This window comes from Petaurus breviceps, unplaced genomic scaffold (genome assembly GCF_028583685.1).
Source record: "Petaurus breviceps papuanus isolate PSGF00001 unplaced genomic scaffold, PetGlider_PUasm1.0 90825, whole genome shotgun sequence".
Taxonomy (NCBI): Eukaryota; Metazoa; Chordata; class Mammalia; order Diprotodontia; family Petauridae; genus Petaurus; species Petaurus breviceps.
In genome coordinates, this window is record NW_027187353.1 from 22,832,787 (window position 1) to 22,858,777 (window position 25,991).

The 25,991-nt window shown below is 38.6% G+C and overlaps 1 protein-coding gene across 4 annotated transcripts in view; it reads left to right on the forward strand.

Annotated features, from left to right (window-relative positions):
- Window positions 1-25,991, forward strand: part of HERC4 (HECT and RLD domain containing E3 ubiquitin protein ligase 4) — a 116,560-nt gene that overhangs the window by 82,780 nt on the left and 7,789 nt on the right. For 3 of the 4 annotated variants that reach the window (XM_069071500.1, XM_069071499.1, XM_069071502.1), the window contains 8 exons: window positions 4,579-4,602; window positions 7,787-7,885; window positions 15,174-15,341; window positions 15,549-15,692; window positions 17,147-17,313; window positions 18,493-18,559; window positions 19,532-19,614; window positions 20,577-20,760. In XM_069071500.1, coding sequence (XP_068927601.1) covers window positions 4,579-4,602; window positions 7,787-7,885; window positions 15,174-15,341; window positions 15,549-15,692; window positions 17,147-17,313; window positions 18,493-18,559; window positions 19,532-19,614; window positions 20,577-20,760 — 936 coding nt within the window. The remainder of the gene's footprint in view (window positions 1-4,578; window positions 4,603-7,786; window positions 7,886-15,173; window positions 15,342-15,548; window positions 15,693-17,146; window positions 17,314-18,492; window positions 18,560-19,531; window positions 19,615-20,576; window positions 20,761-25,991) is intronic. The other variant, XM_069071501.1, reaches the window with a different exon arrangement.

Sequence of the window (25,991 nt, forward strand, 5' to 3'; positions counted from 1 at the left end):
AAAAACCAAGATGATGTCTTATAGAGAATGCAAGTCTGATATTGTATTCCCCTGGATTTGTTTATGTTTCTATTTTAAGTTCCTTAAGGAAAGGGATGGTGATGATTTTTACTCTATGTTTCCCATTATCTAACATAGTAGTAGGTCTTTATTAAATTTTAATTTAATTCAGTTGGTATTGGAAATGTCTGGAGAATACATTTACCATTGTAAAGGTGAGCAGTGTTTCAAAGTGACTGCAAAAAGACCTCTGAGTTCTCTAAACTAGGAAATGTCAGGGGTTGTGTGTTCTTTTTTTACCTCTTCCTTTCCCTCCTTTCCCTTTTCTATGTGTCTTTTTTTTTTCATAGTTGGTGTTTTTGAAACATGGCCATAAGTATATACTTACTTTGCTACCTTTTCTTCTCTTCAAATTTATATTTTAAATAGAGAAACCACAAAATATGGTTTCAAGTTCTCCTGTGCATAGTAATGATACTTGTGTCCTATGACAGAAAAAGCACCATCTGATATAAAAAATACCCATTAAAAGGTCATTTAAAAAATCATTTTCCTAGATGTGTAAAAATTTTATCTAGAAAAATATAATTCAGAACAAGTAGCTCCACATTTGAGTTTATATGCTGCCTCAAACACATGGCTCTGTGATCATGGTAAGTCATGTTACACTTCTGAGCCTCACTTTCCTCATCTGAAAAAGGGACATAAAACCTAGACTGTACCTCATGAATTAACATATATAAAGTGTTTTGGAAACCTTAAATTACTATGTAAATAGCTCTTCTTGTCAACTAGGACAAAAACCCTCATTCACCAGCTGGTCCATTAGGGTGTTTCAGAATTGGTTCTCTTGTCCCTAGTCAAAGTAGTTTGGAATTTTAAAACTTAAAGATAATAGAGTGAGTGATAGAAATGATAGATTTTAGATTGAAAAAATTTTAGATAGAGGAGATATATGATAGATATATAGATATGTGTGTGGTTGTTATTGTTTTTATTGTTATTGAAGTTAAGAGATCACATTATATATATATATATATGTATGTATGTATATGTGTGTGTATGTATGTATGTATGCATATAAGTTAAAGATCACATTTTCTGACCACACTCAAAGAAGTAGGTTTTTTTATCCATGCCAGACCGTAGGTGGTAGCCTTTTCAGTTTAGACTTGGGGGCTTCTAAATAAATGCTGTTTTTTTCCTTTTCTAGTTTACACAGGATAGAAGTAGAACCACTTACACTCCTAGGGGCAAGTTAGAGAACTGGGTCAGTATCTAGGAAGGCATTTGCAGGGAGGTACTGTTCTTTGGGTTTTTTATTTTTGTCTTTTTAAAAAATTTTTTCTTAGTTACATGTAAAAAAATTTTTAACATTTGAGTTCCAAATTTCCCCCCCTTCCCCCTCCTCCTCCTCACCTCTTTCCTCTCCTTGAAAAGGCAAGCAGTTTGATGCAGATTAAATATGTTCAGTCATGCAGAATATATTTCCATATTAGGCATATTGCAAAAGAAAACAGACCCCACCCCAAAAAACCCACAAAAAAAAAATAAAGAAAATTCTTAAAAATACACTTAAATCTGCATTCATACTCCATCAGTTCTTTCTCTGGAGGTGGATAGCATTTTTCTATCACAAGTCTTTTGGAATTGTCTTGGATCATTGTATTGCTGAGAATAGTTATGTCATTCACAATTGATCATCATACAGTATTGCTGTTCCTGTGTACATCGTTCTTCCTGTTTCTGCTCACTTCACTTTGCATCAGTTCATTTAAGTCTTCCCAAGTTTTTCTGAAAGTATCCTGCTAGTCATTTCTAATAGCACATTAGTATTCCATCACAATCACATACCACAGCTTGTTAAGTTATTCCTCAATTAATGGGCATCCCCTCATTTTCCAAATCTTTGCCACCCCAAAAAGAACTGCTATAAACATTTTTTTTTTTACAAATAGGTCTTTCCCTCTTTCCCCCTTTTTTTTTTACAATCTTTTTGGGATTCAGACCTAGTAGCGGTATTGCTGGATCAAAGGATATGCATAGTTTTATAGCCCTTTAGGCACAGTTCCAAATTCTTCTCCAGAATGGTTGGATCAGTTCACAACTCCACCAACAATGCATTACTGAGGGACTGCACTTTAAGTTAAAGGGTTAATACCTAGCCCCCTGCCTAGTAAATTGTATGTATGTCTCTAAGAATAGCATCTGCTGATCTTGATGGGTTGTAGCATTGCTTTTTTGGCAATCAAAGCCTTTGTGAGCATCAAAGCTAAAGTTTGGGCATTTGCTATATATGTTATAGAACTGTGGCCACACACCATTCTAAAAATGCCAGAGTTAAGTCCTTCGTATAGAATGTTTTACTGTTGCTATTTTGTGTTAAAAGAGAGGCACTAAGGGAGGGGAACCTCCTGGCATCTTCTCTCTTGGCTCCTGTATTCTGCAGACCTATTGTCCTGCTATACTTTGGAGTGTTGTTAGGACTTCATATCTTAGTCTCTTTATTTTGCATCTTTCTCCAGTTTCAAATTGCCAAATTTTGTGTAGTATGGCAAGAAGTAACATGTCTTAGTTCCATGCTTTCTGTTTGCCATGGAAACTCTTGTTTCTCTATCTTTTAATTCAGTTTCATCAACCAACTTTTTGTTACCTTTCTTGGCTTTCAACATTCAACTCTGTTTTTGTAATTCAGTCTTGTAATCATGTTCATAAATATCAAAAGTAGTTCTTCTTATGTTGACTCTTCTACCTCAGGTTAGTCACAGGAAGCCTTTTATATTATCTAACTAATACTAAAACCATCCACTAAAATTTTGAGGTTAAAACTTTCCATCCTGGAATCTGATTGGTCACTCTGGTTACTTCTAGGTTTTTCTTTTACACGTTGTCACAATATATAGAAACTGAAATTAGACCCATCCTGACCTAGTTTCCATGAGCCCAGATGGAAAACAGCCTTATCTCAGAAATAGGGGGTCGTCAGGGCACTGAGGGGCCTATTGTTTATCGGCTTGTTACACTATATGCCCCAGTCAACCAGTTGTCATCAGAGATTTTTATTTGTTTCCTCAGAGGAACTGACTACAGTAATTAGTTTTCTTACTTTTAACTTTCTTTACCCTTCAAATTGAAATGTGGAATTAGAGCTTTAAAGTCAGTCTCCTGGCCAAGAAGATCTGTACATATAGGAATGTTTAGTTCTTACTTCATCTTTTTCACTTAACAGTCAAATTCCATCTCTGTAGTTGGGCTGCACCTTTGGGATTGGTTTGCCATTTCGAGTTTCATGAGGCAACTTTCCTTTCTGTTTTAACCACCACCTCTTTCATAAACTTCTTTCTCTACCCTCCAACTTCTTGGACTTTCCTTTGGTTTTTGTCTTAAATTTTACTTTTATGTTCAAATATCTTGTTTGAGAAGCAGCCTGGTCTAGTAGAATGCTAGCCTTAGAGCCAGAATAACCTGGGTTCAGGTTCATGTTCCCTTCAGAGGCAGTTCTGGCTCTGTCTTTGAGCAGGTTGAGCCACCTCCTAGGTAGTGCCCAGGAGCCCTGTCAAGGCTATAAGCCTCAGCGTAAGTGGCAGATCTGCAGTGGTAAGTGAAGTGTCCTAGTTGATAGCTCTTCATACTGAGGAATTACAAGCCTAGAATTCACCTTCCCCAAAAGCTTTGGATGCTTTCTTATGTTTTCATTTATTTCTTTTTACTTAATAAGACTATTTCTTATTCACTTTATTTTTTTTTTAAAGCAATCGGGGTTAAGTAACTTGCTCAAGGTTACACGGCCGCTTATTTCTGAGTGTGGTGCTAAGTATCTGAGCCCGGATTTGATCCCCAGGTCATCCCGACACTGGAGCTGGTGCTCTTTACTTGCTGAGCCACCTGGCCATTCCTTCTCATTCACTTTAGTGATCACGGGAAGTGATATGCTTCAGTCCTATCTGCTTCATTTAGTACAGAAGTCACTTGCCCAAGGACCTTGATCAACTTTCACTACATATTCTTTCCATAAAGTAGGAGAATCCTTTTGCTTCATCATAGCACTTTACACTTGTCAAACTTAAAGCGTTTAACTAAAATTAATTTTATTAAAATTAATCAGTTTCTGAGGAACACTCTTACCATTTGTCAGATGAAAAAACTGAGCCATTGAGTGACTTTGTGAAGACTGAACCAAGGTTGTGTCAGGAGAGCCCTCATTTCCTTGCTTCAGCGCAGTTCTGAAAGGTGTTGACATACTCTTGAGGGCTTCTGTAACCTGGAAACATCAAAGAATCCACTTGGACGTCTCCATAGGTGAATGAGCTGGAAAAAACCAAATTCCGTTCTGTTCATCCTCCCTAGGCTTATAATGATAAAGAAGCTGAGGCAAAGGAATGTAAGAACATTAAGTGTGCTGTGTGCACTGTGTAGAAAGGACAGTCCAAAAAGGCAGTTTTTATTGTCCTGTTAATTCAGTTAAATACATGCAGGAAAAAAAAGATTTTGAATTGCTGCTTTGAATAGAAATAGTTAAATTTGGACACTAATGCTCCTGTTTCCTCATTGTTGCTACATTCTGCCTTGCTGTCTTAGGATATCAACCATGGATTGACTGAGGTAAGTTTGGTAATACAAACTTATTTTCAAATGAAATAAATCATCTTTGTCTTGGTTTTGTGACAGTACATTTCAGAGCTTACCCTTTTCATTTCTTATGATTCTAAATGTATGATGTAAGAAAAACGGATCTGTTCAAATGACCATGTCTAGGCATTTGCTGTGGAAAATTAGCTGAGTAACTTTGTGGACATACAGGTATTCTGTTCTAAGTTTGTTGCAGCTAAGATCATTATAAAATGAATTCTTGTTTTTCTAATCAGTTTCAATAAAATCTGTAATGTGTTCACAGGAGATCAGAGTGTTCTTGAAATTAGGAAACCTGAGTTCAAGCCCTAGTCCCAGCACATATGATGCTGAGCAAATAACTTAGCTTCTCTCTACCTCAGTTTACATATATGCAAAATGGTGATTATGATCTTTACATTAGGCATCTTATAGTGTTGTTGTGTGAAGAATGTTTCATGAACTTCAAAGCACCAGGTAAACTTAGAGCTATAAAGATTTGACATTACACATTAAAGAAAAATCACTCACTATCATATTTAAAATAATACCATACCATACCCAATACCAAAAATTAAAATGTAAGAAGTGAAAATATAGTAGCCTACCATGAACTGCTTATGTCTTTAAATTCTATAAGTAAAAGGATAGAGGCAGATGATTGTTGTTAACTGTGTTGCTTTTATATATTGCTTTATAAATATCGCTGTTTTTAAGAGCCCCAGCAATTTGGCTGAATGTTTGTACAGCCCCAAACCATGTCATTAATACACATAACTTTATTTGTTTTTTTTGTTTTGTTCTTTTTCTATCACTTAAATTTAATAAATTTTAAAAACAAACAGCTTTATCTGCTATCCATTTGTATAATCTAGGACAACATTCATAAATAGAAGTTATGCATACAATTGAAAGGAAATAGCACCTCAAGATTTCCTTCATCCAAATATTCAGTAGATGCTTAGTAGTAGAAGAATACCATCCAGTATCTTTTGGGACTTTGAATTCTCTGTTAACCGACTAATATCTGACATTGTGAAATAAGTTGATTGTGTTTATATTGAGTCATTATTTTCCTCCTTTTTTACCTAATGACTTATTTATTCACCTGTAGCTGTTGTACTCTTTGGACACAACCATATCAAAGCATTATTGGTTAAGTGGTAATCATTATGTCGTCAGATACTTGTAGTAAGGGAAACTATATGCTGTGACAGGCAGTAGTAGCAAAAGGTAATGGTGAGTGTTGAGTAGTGGCACATGATCATCCAAATCTTTAGTTTGGGGGATGCTTTTTCTTAAGTGACTCAGTTAGTGAAATATTTAATCTATGACCTGGGGGGTAACATTCCTTTCCAGCTCTGGGTTTACACAGCCCAGATCTAAACCTGGGGGATTAGGGGAGTCTTATTCAATAGGACTGTTTTCTTTTTTGTGCTTTTTTTTTTTTTTGGTCTCCCACTCAGCATTTTTTGTGGAGAATTTCCAAATGTAGGTGAAAGAGGATCCTAGTGCCAGTGTAAGCACTCAAAGTAAAAAATGCATGACAGGTATCGTACAGCTTTTTTTCCCAATTCCCATAGAAAATGGGGAAGGCACAAAGGTCATAGGAGCTTGGGGGACTCGTGGGAACCCATAAATAGGTACAGAATACTTAAACACTGTATAGTATCTCTACTTGCAAGAAACGGAACTGGGAGTTGTCAGCTGGGCAATACTCCAACATTCTAATGACTCCCTTGATCTTTCACAGGGTCCTACACAGTGCCTTCTCAGGCTCATAATTTCCCAAGTGGTATGGACTGCCATGATGAGGCAAATACAAGACGGGATTACTAGATAGGCAACAGTGTACCCTTCCAATATGTACTATTGAATCACTCTTGATAATAGGAGGAAGCAAAGCACCATGTCTCATGACTTTAGTCCTTCCTTGATCCTCTTCTTTTTGCTAAGTGGTAGATGCTTGAGAATTTATCTTACGTCTCTGTAATGTCAGAGCTCCACATTCTCAAGCTTGTGGTTATTCATGTAGCAGCCTCCAAAAAGTCTGCCTCCTCTACTAGAAGGCTAGATTCTGGGGTCAGAATGCCTAAGAAATTCCTCTCTTCTCTAGGAGGGTTGCATTTAAGAACATTGTCCGTGAACAGTTGGGGGCCATGTATGGAAGTATATGTCTGCTTCTATCAAATATTTCTGCAGAAGTGATTGATATTCCCTCAGTGTCCCAGCTGTTACGCTGTCTTTGGTTGAGAAAGTCCTTTATCAGGAAATCTTTTCTCTTGTCAAGTGGGAAGGAAGAATATGAGTGAACACATGTAACTCCCATGTGCTTCTACTATAAGGCAGCCATTGACAGTCTGCTAAAGCAGATGAAAGGCATGCTTCTTTGAACTCATTGTCCATACTTAGTTCCTCTCTACTGTAATCTGGTTTGTCCTCTGAACAGGAAAAAAGTGAAAAGTATGCTTAGTAGGTTGTTGGCTTTATATGCCAGTTTAAAGAAATAGCTTCTCTCACAAGAGTTAGTTCTCTCCCAGAGTTTGACCTCCTGTTAGTCACAGTCAGCCAGATCTTAGGGGCAACCTTCTTCAGTGAAAATCAGTCAAGTCTTCTTTTTGTCCTCTTACTGAAGTACCAGTGGGAACATCTCTACTCTTTACAGAGAAGCATTCCTATCAAATTGAATTACTCACCTTGATCAACCTTCCCTTACACTTAAGAGTATAATGCCTATATTTGGCATTTTGTACATTCTCAGTGCTATTATCCTAACCTATAATTAGAAACCAGTTTATTTCATACCTTAGGTGAAGATCAGGTATTCAGAGAGAAAACCCATCAAGTGATTTAATGTTCCAGCCACAGCTACTCATTGAGACACGAAAGCCTGCTGAGCTATGAACTGTAATCTGTATCACTAGAGGGTGCGTCCTCACTGATGAAATCATAAGTATTTTGTAGTACTCAAAAATTGAGCAATGTCTTATGTGAGGTACAATAAAGTACTTTTTGGATGGGTTAGAACTTGCAAAATAAACTAATATGATTTTGAAAATGTTAAAAAAAAAAAAGTACATAATTTTTATGGCGTTAACTTTGTCATTTTTCTGAAATTTTCCATATGGAATATTCTGTCACAAGGCCATAGGCTAATGTTTAATTTTTTTTCTTCCAGTTAACAGAAATCCCAGTTACAATTTGTACATATCCATTTGTATTTGATGCCCAGGCAAAAACTACACTGTTACAAACAGATGCAGTCTTGCAGATGCAGGTAAAAATATTTCACTGATTATTTATTATATTTACTGTATTAAACTTTTTATTTCAAAATATCTCATATTTTAAAAATTTGCTAGTTACCAGAAATTTTAGGGGAATTTCTATGTTCTTCAGTTTGACTGTGATTTGATAAGTATAGTGTATCCTTTAAAATAGGATTATCATTAGTTTTATGGAATTATTAGGCTTCTGAGGCCCTTTACAGCCGAGATCCTCTGAACATTGCCAAGGTTTTCTTCCAGGTCAAGGACAGTAATTCATTAAGCACCTCTTGTGTGCCAGGCACTGTCATAAGCACCTGGAGACAAAGACAGAAACAGTCTCTGCAGTCAAGTAGCTCACAATCTTATGGGGAGACCACATACACATAGCTGTGCTCCGACAAGACAGACTGAGGGTGAGCTGGCAATCATTGGAGGGGAAACACCAGCATTAAGGGGGTCAGGAAAGGCTCTTACTAGGTGGGATTGTAGCTGAAACTTAAAGGAAGCTGGGGAATCCAGGAGACAGGTGAGAAAGGAGAGAGTCCCTGGCTTAGGGACTGGTGGATGATGATGCAGCTGGTAGAGGAGCAGTGGGGAGGTCAGCGCTTCAAGGTCATAGAGTGCCTGAGGGGCTCATGGTCTGAGAAGACTGGGAAAGGTAGAAAGGGGCCTGGTTATGAAGGGCTTTAAAGCCAGTCAGAAGATTTTCTCTTTGGTACTAGATGTAATAGGGAGCCAGTGGAGTTTTTTGATTGGGAGGACAGGGGAGAGCGGTTGGTGACCTGGTCACATCTAAGCTTAGAGAATATTAATTTGACATAATTGAGGTTGGACTGGAGTGTCAGGCAAACCAAGCAGCTGACTGTTAAGGTCATCTAGGGTGCACCAAAATGGTGGCTGTGTCAGAAGAGGGAGGGGGCAAATTTGAGAGATGTTGAGAAGGTGAAATCAACAGGCCTCGGTAGGAGCTTGGATATGGGGGGGTGAGAGAAAGTGAGGAGTCCAGGATGACACCCAGGTTGTGAGCCTGGGGACTGAGAGGGAAGTGGTGCCCTTGAGAATAATAAGGAAATTTGGAAAGGGGCAGTTTTGGGCTAAAGACAATGAGTTCAGTTTTGGAGAAGTTGAAATTAAGATGTCTCTGGTACAGATGTCCAGTAAACAGTTGGAGATAGGAGAGTGATTAGGGCTGGATAAATAGATCTGACAATCATTGGCTGAGAAATAAGCATTAGAATCAATGGAAATTCATGAGATCATCAAATGAAGTAGTATAGAGGGAGAGGAGAAGAAATCCCAGGAGATAGATTTCAGGTGTGCCCATAGTAATTGGGTGCAACCTTGGATGAAATCCAGAAAAGGAGACTGAGAAGAAGCCATCAGGCCAGTGGGAGGAGAACCAGGAGAGAGCAGGGTCACAAAGTCCTAGAGAGAAGAGATTATCGGTGAGAAGAAGCTTATTGACCTTGTCAAAGGCTGCAGAAAGGTCAAGAAGGATGAGGACTGAGAAAATGACATCTGGTTTGGCAGTTAAGAGATCATTGGTAACTGGAGAGAGAAGCTTCAGTTAAATGATGAGGTTGGAAGCCAGGATCAAAAAAGTGAGAGGAAAGGAAGTGGAGACACTGAGTGTAGATTCCCTTCTCGAGGAGGTTAGCTACGAAAAGGAGGACACAGTGAGTAAGTGAGTGAGTGAATGAATGAATAAAAGTATTTATTGAGCAAAGCACTGTACTAAGCTCTGGAGATTCAAATAGAAAAGTAAGACAGTTCCTGCTCTCAACAGCTCACTTTTAATGGGGGAGACCCCTCGTAGGGAAGGTTGCAGCTTTAAGTCAGATGGAAAGGTCATTAGGGTGCAGCAACAAAGCAGGTGAGAATGTCTCTTCTTTAAATCCATTTCTTCTGAGAAAATCATATCTCTTTCTTGTGTGTTGTTATGTGAAGGACTTTCATAACAGAATTTTCTTCTTTTGGGTCTTCAAAATATATGGTTGCAGCACCTGCAGGAACAATTATCAGGCTGCATCCCGACAGGAGTTGCCTGGATGATGACTGAGGCCTGGGCTAGAAGTAGGACAAGTGGCTTGATGGGTGCTTGCTCTTCCCAGGGCTCTTGTGTCTGTTTTCCTCTTGCTGGCAGTTGGTAAGCCCTTGTTGATTGTGATGAGGAAGGATTTCAGTGTGGCTGCTGGTGCTGGAAGTAGGTCTGGTGGTTTGGGGAACGTTACTGTTCCAAAAGCTTTTGATTTCAGAATCTGTCTCCATCACAGTTTGAGGGCTGTCTCCATCAGTTGCTTGTTGGTGATGAGATTATGATGGGTTAATATGGTGATCAGGTGAGTCCTATGTAAATAACTGTAAGAGTATGTCTTGTTCAGGCAAAAGGCCTCAGACTATGTGTGCAAAGCCTTGGAAAGTCATTGGGTAAAGTGAAATGATGCCAGAAAGGGAACCTGTTCCATTAGGCTATGTAGGATCCAGTGAGAGTTATTTGAGGGTGGGGGAGGCATTTGAGAAACAGCCAGTAGAAGGGGAGAAATGAAAGATTAGTAAGAGAATAGGGGTGAAAGATAAGGGAATCTGCTGGAGAAGAGGGGTTAGACTGAGATTGCTTGTACATGTAGAAGGATTGACTGGCAAGAAAAGACCACAGACAAATAGAGCAAATTTATTACCACCTTGTTAAATTTAATACAGTTTCAAAAAACAATGTAATAAGTTTGGAGTTTCATATAATCCTCTTGTTTGTTCTTTTTATATTGGGATGTTTGTGTTTAATTATTACATTCATAATAAATGAATCAGATTTTCTTGATTTTCCAAAGAGGGAAGAGAATAAGGTTTATGGACTATAATTCAGTGAGCTTGGCTTTCATTCTTTGCAAAAATTTATTATTTTATTGAAGGTATGATTAGTTTACATTTAGAAAAGGAAATAGATTACAAAGATCAATAGGTTCATCAAGAAAAGGTCACTGAAACTGGAAGTTTATGGGAATGCTGTTGCTATAACTTAATTGAACAAAGCATTTGACCAGGTCTCTTTTGCTTTTTTATTATGGTTGAGTTGGTGAGCTGTGAGTTTGACATTAATAGTAGTTAGACTTGGGGACTGGTTGAAGAAACTTGGCCAAAAAGTTTGTATCAATGGATTGTTGTCATCTTAGGACATCTCTAGTGGAGGGTCCCCAGACCTTCTCCATAGCCCCTGCTATTTTAACTTATTTATATATAGGACTTCAGTGAAAGCATGTTGCCAATCTTTCCAAATTTGCAGAAGATGCAAAACTTGGAGAGATAATTAACATATTGGATGGCAGAGTTAATATCAAAGGAAGTTCAATAGTTAGTAGATTGGACTGAATCTAATAAGATGAAATTTAATAAAGATTAAAAAATCAACTTCATAAATACAAGATATCAGGTCTGAAAAATCTGGAGATTTTAGTGTACTAAAAGCTTAAGATGAAGTCAGTAGTAAAATAGGACGGTGAGAAAAATTAATGTGGTTTGAGGCAATATTCCAAGGAGTATTGCTCTGAAAGTAAGCTATGATGGCAGCACTACTGTGCTCTTCTCCAGTGAGGTGATATCTGTGGGAGTATTAGGTTTTAGTTAGGGCTTCACTTTTTAGTAAGGACATTGATAGATTAGAGAAGGCCTTCAAATCATGTCACCTAAGAAGCCATCGAAGGAACCCCTGATGCTTGAACTTGGATACAAGAGGGCTTAAGGGAGACATGGTAACTGTCTTCCAGCTGGAAGCAACTAGGAGCAGTAGGTAAAAATTACAGTGGCAAGTTTGGGCTTTGTAAGGCCAAAGTTCCCAGGAAAGAGAACTTTCTGAGGAAGATTGAACGCCCGCCCCTTGGAGGGTGTGGGTTCCCAGCACAGGAAGTTTGAAGTCAAGAATGAATGGCTCTTTGTTGCTTTATACACTTCTCTCTATGCTGGCTTTTGGAGTTTAGCAGTAACATAGAGGAAATTGGGATGTATTTGAATACTTGATTGGCCTACTTTGTTCTGGCTAGTTGCCACAGGAATAAGCTTAAGAGTGCCAAACATAACTCAGATTCCAACTTCTCCCAGAAACTTGGGGCTTCCTGTTGTAGCACCAATGCAATATTCACAACCCAACGGAGACTATAAATATGGCAGTATAGTTCTGAATTGCAAAACATAACAGACTCTCCATAAAGAAGATAGAAGCAAAACATTTGTTCAGACACCTGCAAGCCAAATCACAACACCAGAAAACCAAATTCATCATAGCAATAAAGAAATCTATGCCCAATAACACTACAGAGAACACCCCCATCTTAAAGCCTTAGCTGTCTCCTTGCCTGCGTCATCTCTCGTCCCTGTGTTCTAACTCCCCTGACTCTCAGCTTCCTCTTGGCTCTGCTCCACCTGTTCAGCAAGCACCTCCCACCACAGGCTCCATGTGATTACATTTGACCTATTAAGGGGCAGGGAAGATCTTCAAATTCCCATTACCATTACACCTATTCAGAAAAATGATCCCTCTCTCCTTATGACAAAAACAGCAATATTAACATTTTATACTATTAAGATTTTCAAGGGGCGGCCAGGTAGCACAGCAAGTAAGAGCACCGGCTCCAGTGTTAGAACGACCTGGAGATCGAATCCCGGGCTCAGACACTTAGCATCCACCCAGAAACACCTGGTCGTGTAACCTTGAGCAAGTTACTTAACCCCAATTGCTTAGGGGCAGCCAGGTGGCTCAGCGAGTAAGAGCACCGGCTCCAGTGTTGGGACGACCTGAAGATCGAATCCCGGGCTCAGACACTCAGCACCACACCCAGAAATAACTGGCCGTGTAACCTTGAGCAAGTTACTTAACCCTGATTGCTTAAAAAAAAAAAAAAAAAAAAAAAAGATTTGCAGGGCCTTTTGCTTTACAACACATTTTCCTTTGCTCTCCCCAGATGTTACCAAGACAATAGATTTCAAGTCATTTTTTTGCCTATTAACCCATGTGATATTCTTGAAGGGTGTTGTGTCATCTTTTTTTGTCCCCAGTAGAAGCTTTTGAAGACCCCTAAATAAACTTTGCAAGAGTAGTAATAAAATGAAATAAAATTATTCTCCTGCATTGCATTTTGAGCTGCAGTTCAGAGGAATATGCATTTCAGGTGGCCTGCCATTGGACTGACCAGGCCCAACCTGACCTCTTTGACTTGAGGTTGAGTTTACAAGCTTGAGCTGTTGCCATGTAAGCATCTGAGCCAGTCACTCCGTAGAAGTGGGGAGGCTTCTTCTGGGAAGCTCCCTGGGGCCCAAAGGCCAGATTGTTCTTCAATCTCAAATTGTTCTTCTTCTCAAAGCCATTGTTCTTCTCTACAAGTATGATTAGAAAGAGCACTTCTTAGAGAGGGGCAAGATGGGGTGGAGATGGTATAGAGGGATTCTTTATGGCCAGTTGGGGCTTCCTGATGTCTGAAGTCTCTTCCAAGTGAGAACTAAGTAGACCAGACCCCAGGGTCTTTTATTTCTCTTAAGCATTCTGTCAGTCCACATTAGCACATGTACACACACACCCAGCTACATTCTACTCTGAAGATGAGTACATGGTTTAGTTACTCATATTTGAGTCTTTGAATGGAATTTCCTGTGTGGTTTCTAGTTTTATTTTTTTTTTTCTGAGATATTTAGGTTCATGACTTTAGTTTCTATGGTAGAAGACCTAGTCAAAAAAAGGCTATAAAATAAGGATGGAGACCAGGAAGATGACCTTCACTTAAGACTCTGGCCTATTTCATAATACTTTTTTTTGAAACCTCTCCCCTTGACTTTGATAACTATTCCTTTTTCATTCGTTTTTATGATCCCCAAGTCCACAGTCATTTAAGGAAATTCCCTCCTGAGATGAGTGCTCACGTCCCATTCTATTAGCAGAACAGATGAATGCTTTCGTAGGTTTCCATTTCAGTTACGGGCAGACTTGTTTTTCAGACATCTTGACTAAACCAGTAAGCTGTTCGCTTCAGGGCTTTAATAGAGAACGCACATTTTGAGAATGGCAACCAAGGGAAAACTAGTTTTGTAGAGAGTAATAAGCAAAATAAATAAAAGTAAAATTATATACACAGCTCAGGCAAGAAAGAAAAATGAGAAGTGTCTGTAGAATCTTAGCCTCTGCTCCCTGCTCTTATCAAGACATCTCAGGAGACCAGCACAGTACTCCAATTCATTGGTTTTGTTAAAAATTCAGAACTTGTTGATGGCATCATATCACTATGAAGTTGTATATTCACCCCATCACATAAAGAAAGAATTTTTGTTGTCAAATCCATTCATACTTAGTTGTCGCTTCAAAAACAGAACTCAGAGCTCCTCATCTTTCCCCCTAAACTCTCCACTCCTGTCTTTCCTGTTACTGTAGAGGTACCACCATCCTCCTAGTCCCAGGCTCCCAACCTAGGAGTTATCCTGGGCACCTCACTCTCTCTTACTCCCTATATCCAATCTATTACCAGGGTCTGCTCAAATCCATTTTCCATTCAGCTGCCTAAGTGATTTTCCTAAAGTGTATTTCTAGCCCTACTCAGTAAACTCCAGTGATTTCCTATAACATTCTGAATCTGATACAAAATCTTCTGTTTGGCCTTCAAAGCCCTCAATAACCTATGTCCTCCTATCCCCCCTCCATTTCCAGTTTTCTTTCACCTTCCACCCCTCCATGTATGCGTCAGTTCAGTGACACACAGGTATCCTTACTGTTCCATAAGTAAGGCACTGCTTCTCCAAACATTTTCTCTAGCTGTCTCCCATGCCTGGAATGTTCTCCCTCCTTACCTACACCTCTTGACTTCCTTTATTTTTTTTTTTTTTGCTTTTTGGAGGGCAATTGGGGTTAAGTGACTTTCCCAAGGTCACTTGGCTAGTTTTTGTATTAAGCGTATAAGGTCAGATCTGAACTCAGGTCCTCCTGACTCCAGGGCCGGTGCTCTATTCATTGCAATGCCTAGCCGCCCCGGTAAAATCCCATTTTTTTTTTCGGGCTGCTTTCCCAACCCCTATTAATTCTAGGGCCTTCCCCTTTTAAATTATTTCCTGGTTATTGTATAAATAGCTCTTTTGTATGTATTTGTTGTCTCCCTTATTGGAGTGTGAGTTCCTGAGGGTAGGGACTATCTTTTGCCTCTTCCTGTATCCTTAGCACTTAGCCCAGTGCTTGTCGTAATGCTTATGACTGATGAATGTTGTGTAACTTGTAGTGGTAGCCTAGAAGAAGTACCACTACTAAAATTTAAGCCTTTTGTTTTACAGATGGCTATCGACCAGGCCCACAGACAGAATGTCTCCTCTCTTTTTCTGCCTGTGATTGAGTCTGTGAATCCTTGTCTAATTCTTGTAGTCCGTAGAGAAAATATTGTAGGTGATGCAATGGAAGTCCTTAGGAAGACGAAGAATATAGATTACAAAAAGCCACTTAAGGTAATTGAACATTTTTCTTCCTCTGATGGCAACATATTCAGAGACCTTTGTCCTATTGGGCCTTCATGTGTGTTTGTCATGTAGCCAACCGAGCATATTTATCTATTCTTTTGTTTTTTTTAAAAAATCATCATTTAGTATTTTATTCAAGCTGTTAATGTACAAAATACAATTTCATTCATTTTTAATTTAATGTGCCCTTTATAGGTTATTTTTGTAGGAGAAGATGCTGTTGATGCAGGAGGTGTACGCAAAGAATTCTTCTTGCTCATCATGAGAGAGTTGCTGGATCCAAAATATGGCATGTTTAGGTATTATGAAGACTCTAGGCTCATTTGGTTTTCTGACAAGGTAAGAAATTACCTAAATTTCAAGTTATTCTGATAACAGTAACTTGTTGGAACAACTACCAAATTTTTAACAGTGATCATTCAACAGCTTTGGTGTAAAAGTGATGAGGGATGACAATAGGTTCAGCAGGAACTCTGATCTTTATCTAAGACCAGAAAGCCTGCGATTCAGTCTGGAAAGAATTCAGCCCAAGCCAACTTGGAGTCAGAGTTGTAAAAGTTTATTGTACGCTTTACAGCAGGCAAGGGTCCTTAGGGCACCTGCAAGCTTAAAGAAGTCACAGGCATAGCTTTTAAAGAGTTAAGGCTATTCATTAGATGTCAGTTATGCTGACCAGGTGAGAAGAGGGTGGGATTAGGGAGGAGTTAAGGTGGGGCCAGTGTTTAAAGGAACATGCACTTTTAATGTCAACTGCACAGGTGTATTTCCCATAATTCACTAAGAAATAGCCCAAGGGGGGGCTACCTGGAGGTGTGGTTTTAGGCTTGAAACGTCACTAAGTCAGCTAGTGGTCAAGGGCTGACGGAGGAGTGCCCAGTCTGCCACCTATCAGTGTCATGTTTGGCAAGATTGATGTCTGGTAACCAAGGCTAATGGAGACTCAGATAACTACTAAGGAGTTAACCTAGAGATAGGGTATTGAAGGATTCATGGAGGCAGCGGCACACTATACAGGGGAGAGATAATAGTTGCCTAAGCTGGAATGTTTATAGATACTTTTGTGAAGGATTCATAGGAATAGCTTGTTATTGTTGCAAGCTGAGATAAATAATTCATGAGTTGTTGCTGGGCAGAGTTAATGCTCTGAAGCTAGGCAGAGTGCAGGTAGGGGAAAGGGGCAGAGTTAATGCTCTGAGGCTGGGGAGGTGGGTACAGTATGATTTTACAAACTGGTTTTACAGGTTGATGTTAAAATTCATATTACAAATTGATGTTACAAATATAGATCCCAAGCACCCATCAAAAGTACCTCTATTTAGTAGTCAGCAAGACCAAGAAAGCTTTTTGTCCATATCTTCACCCCACACAAGCTTCGTTAGTAAGTCAGGGAGAGAGTAATAAGCAGGTAGCTTCAGATGACTCTCTCCACTGAAATCTTTTCCACTGTCGCCATTTTTCTTCTTTGTTACTTAAGAAGCCACTAGATCAGAGTAAACTTCCTTGACATACTTTATTCAACTTGTAGAACTTGGTATTACTGTCTTTTAAGAGTTCTTTGTAATGCTAATACACAGAATGGAATTTTGTTTGGCACTCCTGCTCTGGTTTAAGACTCTTTTTATCTTATTAATAGAAGTCTCATATTGCAATGAGCCCACCAATCAGCCCAACTGCCTATCTGTGTTTAAGATGCAATATTACATTCATTTTTATTTACTATAGTAAGAATTTTTAAATTAATTTTTGTGACCTCAAGTTATCACTGATTTTTTTTTCCCCTTTGAAATTCATAGACCTTTGAAGACAGTGATTTGTTCCACTTGATTGGAGTTATCTGTGGATTAGCAATTTATAACTTTACTATTGTAGACCTCCATTTTCCTTTGGCTTTATACAAGAAGCTGCTGAAAAAGAAGGCTTCCTTGGATGATTTGAAGGAGCTAATGCCTGATGTTGGGAGGTCAGTGGGATTACGCACAGTGGGAGGGGAGGGAAAGGGAAGGAAAACATGTTCCTGTCAGAAGCTTCATTTATTTGCCTAAAATGAACAAATTCATTTTATTATTGTTAAATGGCTTGTAAAAGTTTATGAAATAAGAACAAGAAGCACTTTTTAGCAGGGTGGCTACAGAGCATTGCTCTGGAGGAAGACTAATGAGATTGATGGCACTTTCTGTCACAGGTGTGATCTGAGGCACCATTGCTGATTTTCTGAAAGTTGACCCTAGAGAACATATTTAGGGGAGTAGCATTATCTGAGAATTCTTTGATGACGTGGGCAAAAAATTGAAAAGTCAGTGAAGATTTTTACATCAGTTTTATATTTGATATGCCAGATTCTCAAGTAGAAGGTTTTTTTTTAAGGCAATTGGGGTTAAGTAACTTGCTCAATGTTACATGGCTAATTTTTGTGTGGGTGTTAAGTGTCTAAGGCCGGAACCGAACTCAGGTCCTCTCGACTTTGGGGCTGGCGCTTACTCACTGCACCACCTAGCCGCCCCTCAAGTGGAAGTTTTAAAAGCTTCTTTTTCTTGCTCATTGCATTACCCAGAGTGTGGCATAGAAATGTGATAGGGAATACACTCTGATATTTGCATCCAGAGGAGGCAAGCGAAGCCACACGGGGTTTTTTTTTTTTTCTTTCACATGAACCAAGAGAAAAAAATCAGGATATTTTCTCAAGCTTGTCTTTGAGGTTCCTCGACATGAAGAGAGACACAAAATAAAATTGAATAAAAAGATTTCACAGAATTTTACCATATAGTTGATGAAAGTCTAAATTGCCACCAAAAGAAATATTAGGCAGCTGAGTGATACAGAATGCTAGGCTTTGCTTCAGGAAGACCTGACAAATGCAATTTGATACTTATTAGCTCTGTGAGCCTGGGCAAGTCACTTAACTGCTGTCTGCCTCAGTTTCCCCTTCTGTAAAATGAGGATAATAACCCTTACCTTCCAGGGTTGTCATGAGGCTCAAATGAGGTAATAATTGTAGAAGGCTTAGCAGAGTGCCTGGAACATCATAGGTGCTATGTAATTTAACTTGTTATTCGAAAAAAATTTGCTCTGTATAGGCAAAGTGTTCAGAATACCTGATTATCCTTTTTGATATTAAAGGAATCTATATATTGTTTTGCAGAAGCATGCAACAGTTACTGGATTATCCAGAAGATGATGTAGAAGACACATTTTGTCTCAATTTTACGGTGAGTTAGAAGGATGTGTTATAGAACAAGCTACCACTTGTTACTTGCTCGTAGTTTGTCACCTTCTGTTTGAATATTGGGAAGCGCTTTACACATAGGTGTTTTCCTTATCTCGTTTTTTGGTAAAAATTGGTAAAAAAAAAAAATCCTTTGTTAACTGCTAAACCTTTTGTTCACCGCCATGTGTTCAGCACTAGGGTTGCAAAGGGATGTAAGACATAACCTGGCCTTCCCAGAGTATCCAGACTAATTTAGAAACAAAAAAGAATGTGTGTCATTATGGGAGCAGTGAACAAAGAGTTGAAGACAAGACTTATTTTTTTCCGATTTGGTACTGGATTAACTGTGTGACCTTGGTCAGTCACACAGCTTTTCTGGGCCTCAGTTTGTGGATCTTCTGAGGGGGATGGATCACACATTCTTAGGTCCTTTCAACTCTAAAATTCTGTGATGATTAGTAGGTTGTGATAAGTGCTAGAGGAGAGAGCTATGTAGGGTGCCTGCTTGAATAAACTCCCTTGTGGACCCTGGGAGAGGATCAGAGAAGATGGACAGTTACTGGGGCCTTACAGGACAGATCAAATTTTAAGTAAGCAGAAGAGAGAGAAGGAGAAAACTTTTAGGGAGGGTGGAAAAGGGGATCATAGTATGGTGGTAGGAATGTTGAAGGTATGTTCGTAGTCAGTAAGCTCATAGAGATAACGAAACATACATATGGAAAGTTCCTTTCACTCTGGTTGTGTGCAAGGCTATTACCAGAGGTACAAATGTTTCCTAGGGGCAGTGGTATTACTAGACAGTGACAGATAGCACAGTTCTACCATTTATTTGCAATAATCCAAGAATGAGAAGCAGAAGATGCAGATTCTCACCCATGCAGCAGCTGTCTTTGCTTTTTTAAAAGAACCACAAAAATGCAGTGTAAGTATAATTGCAGAAATAATCATCTGCTTGCTTGATCTGATTGAATAGATCACTGTTGAGAACTTTGGTACGACTGAAGTGAAAGACCTGATTCCAAATGGGGCAGACACTGCTGTTAGCAAACAGAATCGGTAAGTGGTTTTGTGCTGGCCTTTAGGGTCGCACTAGGGTGGGGCATAGTCTTTCCCCCTGGTTTATAGATCTCCACTTAGAAAGGTTATTTTCAGATTAGAATTTTAAAATGTTTGAGTAATAGCTGTAGTGTAGGGGAGAGAAGTGTTTTGAAAGTTTCCTAAGTACTTTCAAAGATTATTTTGTTAACACATTTTAGGTTTGATGACAATCTGTACTCCTACCTTGTCAACTTTACTAAGGGAATGCAGACTGAATTTTATTATTAACATGGGATTGTTAGTAGGGCCACGATTTCCCTGCCTTTTTTTTCTTTTTAGAACATGGAACATGAAATTGAAATTTGTTGAAGTAGTCTCCTTTATTCTCCCTCATTCCTTGGGAAATCGGATTGGGCTTTAAATTGTGAATCCTCTAATAAGACACTGTGGAAGGGCTGAGCATACTGCCCGGCACAGGGCACCTTGTTGGTGAGCTAATCGACATCTGGGTATTATTTCACAATGATTGTCAAGCTTCAGACTGTTAAATGGTATGAAGCTCCCCAAATGTAAAATTAGACTTTGTTGTTCAGAAGCCAGCAACTCCTTTAAGTTTCAGTTATATTTATACAAGCATCTTCTCAACCCAAACTCAGTGGGTCCATATTCTTTGTAGTTTTCCATATGCTTAAATGCAAGTATTTTAGCTCACTTATGAGTCAATTTTGGTGGTCACCCACTTTTTATCTGTAATTGATGACTCTATTGATAGCCATTTTTGAACTCTTCTACATGGTATCTCAGTTTGTGGGAAAGTGGCCACCAGTGCATCATCATACCCATAAGCACACATTGAGCTGTCACTTGCTGTAGTATAATAATAAGAGTGATAGCCTTCCCAGCTAGAGAATTCAGCTTTATATGAAAAAAAAAAAGTAATTAGGTGTGTCTCTGTCTTTATTTTCTCTCTCCATTTTTAGGCAGGAATTTGTTGATGCTTATGTGGACTACATATTCAATAAATCTGTGGCTTCCTTATTTGATGCTTTTCATGAGGGCTTTCATAAAGTATGTGGTGGGAAAGTCCTTCAGCTCTTCCATCCTAATGAACTGCAGGCAATGGTGATTGGGAATACAAACTATGATTGGAAAGAACTTGAAAAGGTAAGGAGAAACAAGACCAACATAAAAGGAAGCTACTGGGTTCAAACTGATACTGAGTTTGGGTAGAAATCTTTCCTATTGTTCATTCCCAAATTGATCTTGCAATTTGAAAGGAAAACACCAGTTTTGTTTGTGTTAGTGAATGATTTGTGAAATGTGTGTTTGAAAACAGTGGCTTTAATTAGATTTAAAGTTTTTATATTTCATGTTGCTGGCATTCTTCTTGAAAAAAAATGGGTGATCCGTGACATTGGCCAGGTGGCAGCCCCAGGGAGGACAGCATGGATTTTCTGTCCACATAAGCCAAGAATCTAGTTTATCAAAAACCTTGGTATTGAAGTGTTTTGTTTACATTTTTTCCCCACCAGTCTCAAAGCAGAAAGAGCAGTGACTTGTTATTTTCTTAGAAGCTTCAGTGATGCAAGTATTAGAAATTATCTCTTTAAAATAACAGTGAAAAAATATCTCTTCATCAAGAGTAGCATTAAATTAACAGTGTTTCCTAAAGGGATGATAACTTCAGAAAGAAGTCTTGTGTTGTGTTACCTGTATTTGGAAATTTCCAACAGATCTTCGCTGGTTGCTTTTTGAAATATTAGCTGCATAAGTTCTTGCAGTTATGCTAACAAGAGGGCTGTTCACCTCTCAGACTTATTCAGAGTTCACATAGGAGCTTTTTACCCGACCTCCTTTTCTTACTCTTTGTTCCCTTTCATGTACTCAGTGATGGCTAGATGCTGGCCTCCTGGCTGTTCCTGCCACAAGACCTGTCTTCTGGCTGTGACTGGCACACTCTTCCTTCACACCGCTGTCTCTTGGCATCTCTGGCCTCCTTTGGGTCTCAGCTCAGATTCCACCTGCTGTGAGATATCTTTCCTCCTCCCTGTTAAGAGTAGTGCCTGCACTCAGAGACGTGCTCCAGCATACCCTGTACGTGTGGAGGAGTGCCTGGCCTATAACTCTTAATAAATGAAGAAGGAAGGAATCAGCCATTGTTACGGCACCTGTTATGGGCCAGGCGCTGGACTGAGTGTTGTGCAATCATTCTTTCATTTGATTCTCACAACAATCCTGGGAGGTCAGCACTTGTTATCTCCATTTTACAGAGTAGGAAACTAAGGCAGGCAGGGGTGAGGTGACTTTCCCCAGCTGGTAAGTATCTGAGGCTGGATTTGAACTCAAGTTTTCCTGGCCAATGCTTTGTGCACAATGGCATAGCTTAACTGCCTAAAGGCTCTTGATTAATTCACCACTAATAAATTAGGAAGAGAATCCCAACTCTGCAACAAGCTCAATGTGACCTTGGACAGATTCCTTCTCCACTCTTACCCTCAGTTTCCTTGTCTAGAAGATAAGAAGGTTATACCGTGTGATAGCAGACATCCCTCCCAGTCCTTAGCCCTGTGATCATAATATAGAGAAGTAAAGAGAAGGGAGAACATTGTTTGGGAATACTTTGTATTTATACCCACCTCTCAGTCATGGGGCTGGTTCTCCATTCATGTAACGTTTATATCCCTTGCCTCTCCTTTTGGGAAATTTTGCTACTCTGGTAATTTCTACCAATTTCTAGTTTGGCTAATGGCTTTAGAAAAAAGCTTGCCAGAAGTTGGTTTTGAAGCACAGAACTGAGTTGAAATGTTTAGATTTCTCTTTCCATGCCACTCGTCCATTTATAAGTCTGCCCTGTTGAAAAGGAAAATCTTGTCAATTCTGTAAACAAACTGAAATCTCCCTGAAGGCATTAACTACTACTGTATCTACACACCAGTTTGGTATTATTGGAAATTTTCTCTCAAATGCTTTGCACAAAATTCTGAATAATATGAAGTAAGCTTAGTATTACAGTATTAAGAAATGATTACATTGTCGTGACAAAGTAGAATATCTTTGAGTATTTTGAGGGGAATGATTACAATGTAACTTGAGAATGATCTTAGCTACAACAGTGGCACATTTAAAAATAGATGTCCTGGGGCGGCCAGGTGGTGCAGTGAGTAAGAGCACTGGCCCCGGTGTTGGGAGACCTGGGATCGGTTCCGGCCTCAGATACTTGGCACCCACACAAAATAACTGGCCGTGTAACCTTGAGCAAGTTACTTAACCCCAGGTGCTTTAAAAAAAAATGTCCTGAGCAGGCTCTCCTTTGTGCCTATTTCTTGAATTATATCTCTTGATTCATTATTGCAGTAATGATGTAATTTATAGCCTAGAAAATGCCCTTTTGTATTGAGATGTTGAATATACACTAACAAAATTGTTTTTAAAAGACTTTTTTTTTTCTTGTCTCTTCCCACTTTTTTTCCCCTACTCCCACTGGCTGGTGTGTGTAGACACAGGAGGTTTCATGCAGAAATCTTGTATAAGATATTAAATAAATAACAATTATTGACTAAGAACCATTCAAGCAAATGAGGAAAGCCAAAATCTAGGAAATACAAAATTTATACTTTTCTGTCCTTCATTTGTCACAGGTGATTGAGAAGTTTTGAGAGAACAAAGTATTTATCAAGATAATAATTATATCAATGAAGCAAGATGCTAATTTTTTTCTTTCCTTTTTTTTTTGGAGGGGGGAAGGCAGGGCAATTGAGGTTTAAGTGACTTGCCCAAGGTCACACAGCTAGTAAGTGTTAAGTGTCTGAGGCTGGATTTGAACTCAGGTCTTCCTGATTCCCGGGCTGGTGCTCTATTTACTGTGCCACCTAGTTGCCCCATGATACTGATTTTTAATGTTTTAAGTAGACAATGAGAAAAGGAAGTTAGGTTTCATGATACTTTTGTCATTTGGATAAATTGCTTTCTCTATGTAAATCTTTACTGCACATATATGTGAGCATTATAGTTAATTTTAAATGAAGCCAGAGGTGGTTTGATAAGTCGACATAAAAATTCAAGGTGTGGTATTATTTTCACATATAAAAATATCACTGACTGGGGCAGGTAGGTGGCAGAGTAAATAGAGCATGGGCCCTAGAGTCAGGAGGACTTGAGTTCAAATGTGGCCTCAGACAAGTAACTTAACCCCAATTGCCCTGCCTTCCTCCCTCCAAAAAGTTATCTACCTATCTATCTTACCAACTACCCACAGAATGTGCACTTTTTTTTTATTTCTAGAAAAGAACCACAATAACTTTAATTTTATAAATAAATAAGATTAATTTATAAATAATAATTAAATTGCCTTTACATGTGAAGACATTGAGGTTCAGAAGTATGTGAGTATGTAGGAAGTCTTTTTTTTTTTTAATTAATTTGTTTGTTTCCTTTTAGTTTTCAGGATTCAATTCCACAATTACTTGAGTTTCACATTTTGTCCCCCTCCCTCCCCTCTCCCCCATGGCAGCATATAGTCAAGTATAGGATCTGTAAATACTTTCACATTATACATTAGTCAGGTTATAAAGACGGATTGTATCAGATGGAATGAAAAATGGTAAAGAGGACATAAAACCAAACAATAAAGGGAAAAAGGTATTTTGGTATTTTGCTTCCATCTGGATATAAACTTAGTTCTTTCTAGTTCTTTCCTTGGATGCACACATTTCTCTCCATCATGAGTCTTTTGGGATTGACCTATATCACTGCATTGCTGAGAAGAGTCCATTCTATCAAAGTTGGTCATCACACATATGTTGTGTCTGTAATTGTGTACAAATTTCTCCTGGTTCTACTCTTCTCACTCAGCATCAGTTCGTATAAGCCTCTCCAGGTAAATATGAAGTCCATCTGCTCCTCATTTCTTATAGCACAATAGTATTCCATAACATGCATATACCACAACTTGCTCAGCCATTCCCCAATTGATGGGCACCCCCTTAATCTCCAATTCTTTGCCACCACAAAAAGAGCTGCTATAAACATTTTTGTACATATGGGTCTTCCTCCCACTTCTATGATCTCTTTGGGATATAACCCTAGGAGTGATATTGCTGGGTCAAAGGATATGAAATTATTTATAGCCCTTTGGGCATAATTCCAGATTGTTCTCCAGAAAGGCTGGATCAGTTCACAACTCCACCAGCAATGCATTAGTGTTCCAATTTGCCCACATCCTCTCCAGCATTTGTCATTTTCCTGTTTTGTCATCTTAGCCAATCTGACTGGTGAGATGTGGTACCTCAGAGTTGCTTTGATTTTCATTTCTCTAATCAATACTGATTTAGAGCATTTCTTCATGTGCTTATAGATATCTTTAATTTCTTTCTCTGAAAATTGCCTGTTCATACCCTTTGACCATTTATCATTTGGGGAATGACTTGTATTCTTATAAATTTGACTCAATTCTCTGTATATTTTAGAAATGAGTCCTTTGTCAGAGACATAGGTTGTAAAGATTCTTTCCCAGTTTCCCACCTCCTGCTTAATCTTGGTTACATTGGCTTTGTTTGTACAGAAACTTTTCAATTTCATGTAGTCAAAATTATCCATTTTATAATGTTCTCTAATTCTTGTTTCGTCATAAAGTCTTTCCCTCTCCACAAGTCTGATAGGTAAACTATTCCTTGTTTTAGGAGACTGCTTACAATATCAACCTTTATACCTAGATCATGCACCCATTTAGACTTAATTTTGGTATATGGTGTTAGATAATGGTCTATGCCCAGTTTCTGTCATACTATATTCCAGTTTTCCCAGCAGTTTTTGTTAAATAGTGAGTTCTTATCCCAAAAACTAGCATCTTGGGGTTTATCAAACAATAGATTACTATAATCGTTGAGTTCTGAATCTCGTGTGCCTAATCTATTCCATTGATCCACTCCTCTATTCCTCAGCCAGTACCAAGTAGTTTTGATGACTCCTGCTTTATAATACAGATTGAAATCTGGTATAGCTAGTCCACCTTCCCTAGCATTTCTTTTCATTAATTCCCTTGATATTCTAGACTGTTTATTCTTCCAAATGAATTTTGTTACTATTTTTTCTAGCTCTATAAAATATTTTTTTTGGTAAATTATTTGGTATGGCACTAAATATATAATTTAATTTAGGTAAAATTGTTATTTTTATTATATTTGCTTGACCCAGGCATGAGCAATTGATATTTTTCCTAATTGATATTAGTTAGATCTGACTTTATTTGTGTGAAAAGTGTTTTGTAGTTGTGATCATATAGGTCCTAGGTTTGTTTGGGCAGGTAGATTCCCAAATATTTTATAATGTCTACAGTAACTTTAAATGGTATTTCTCTTTCTATCTCTTGCTATTGAATTTCATTGGAAATACACAGG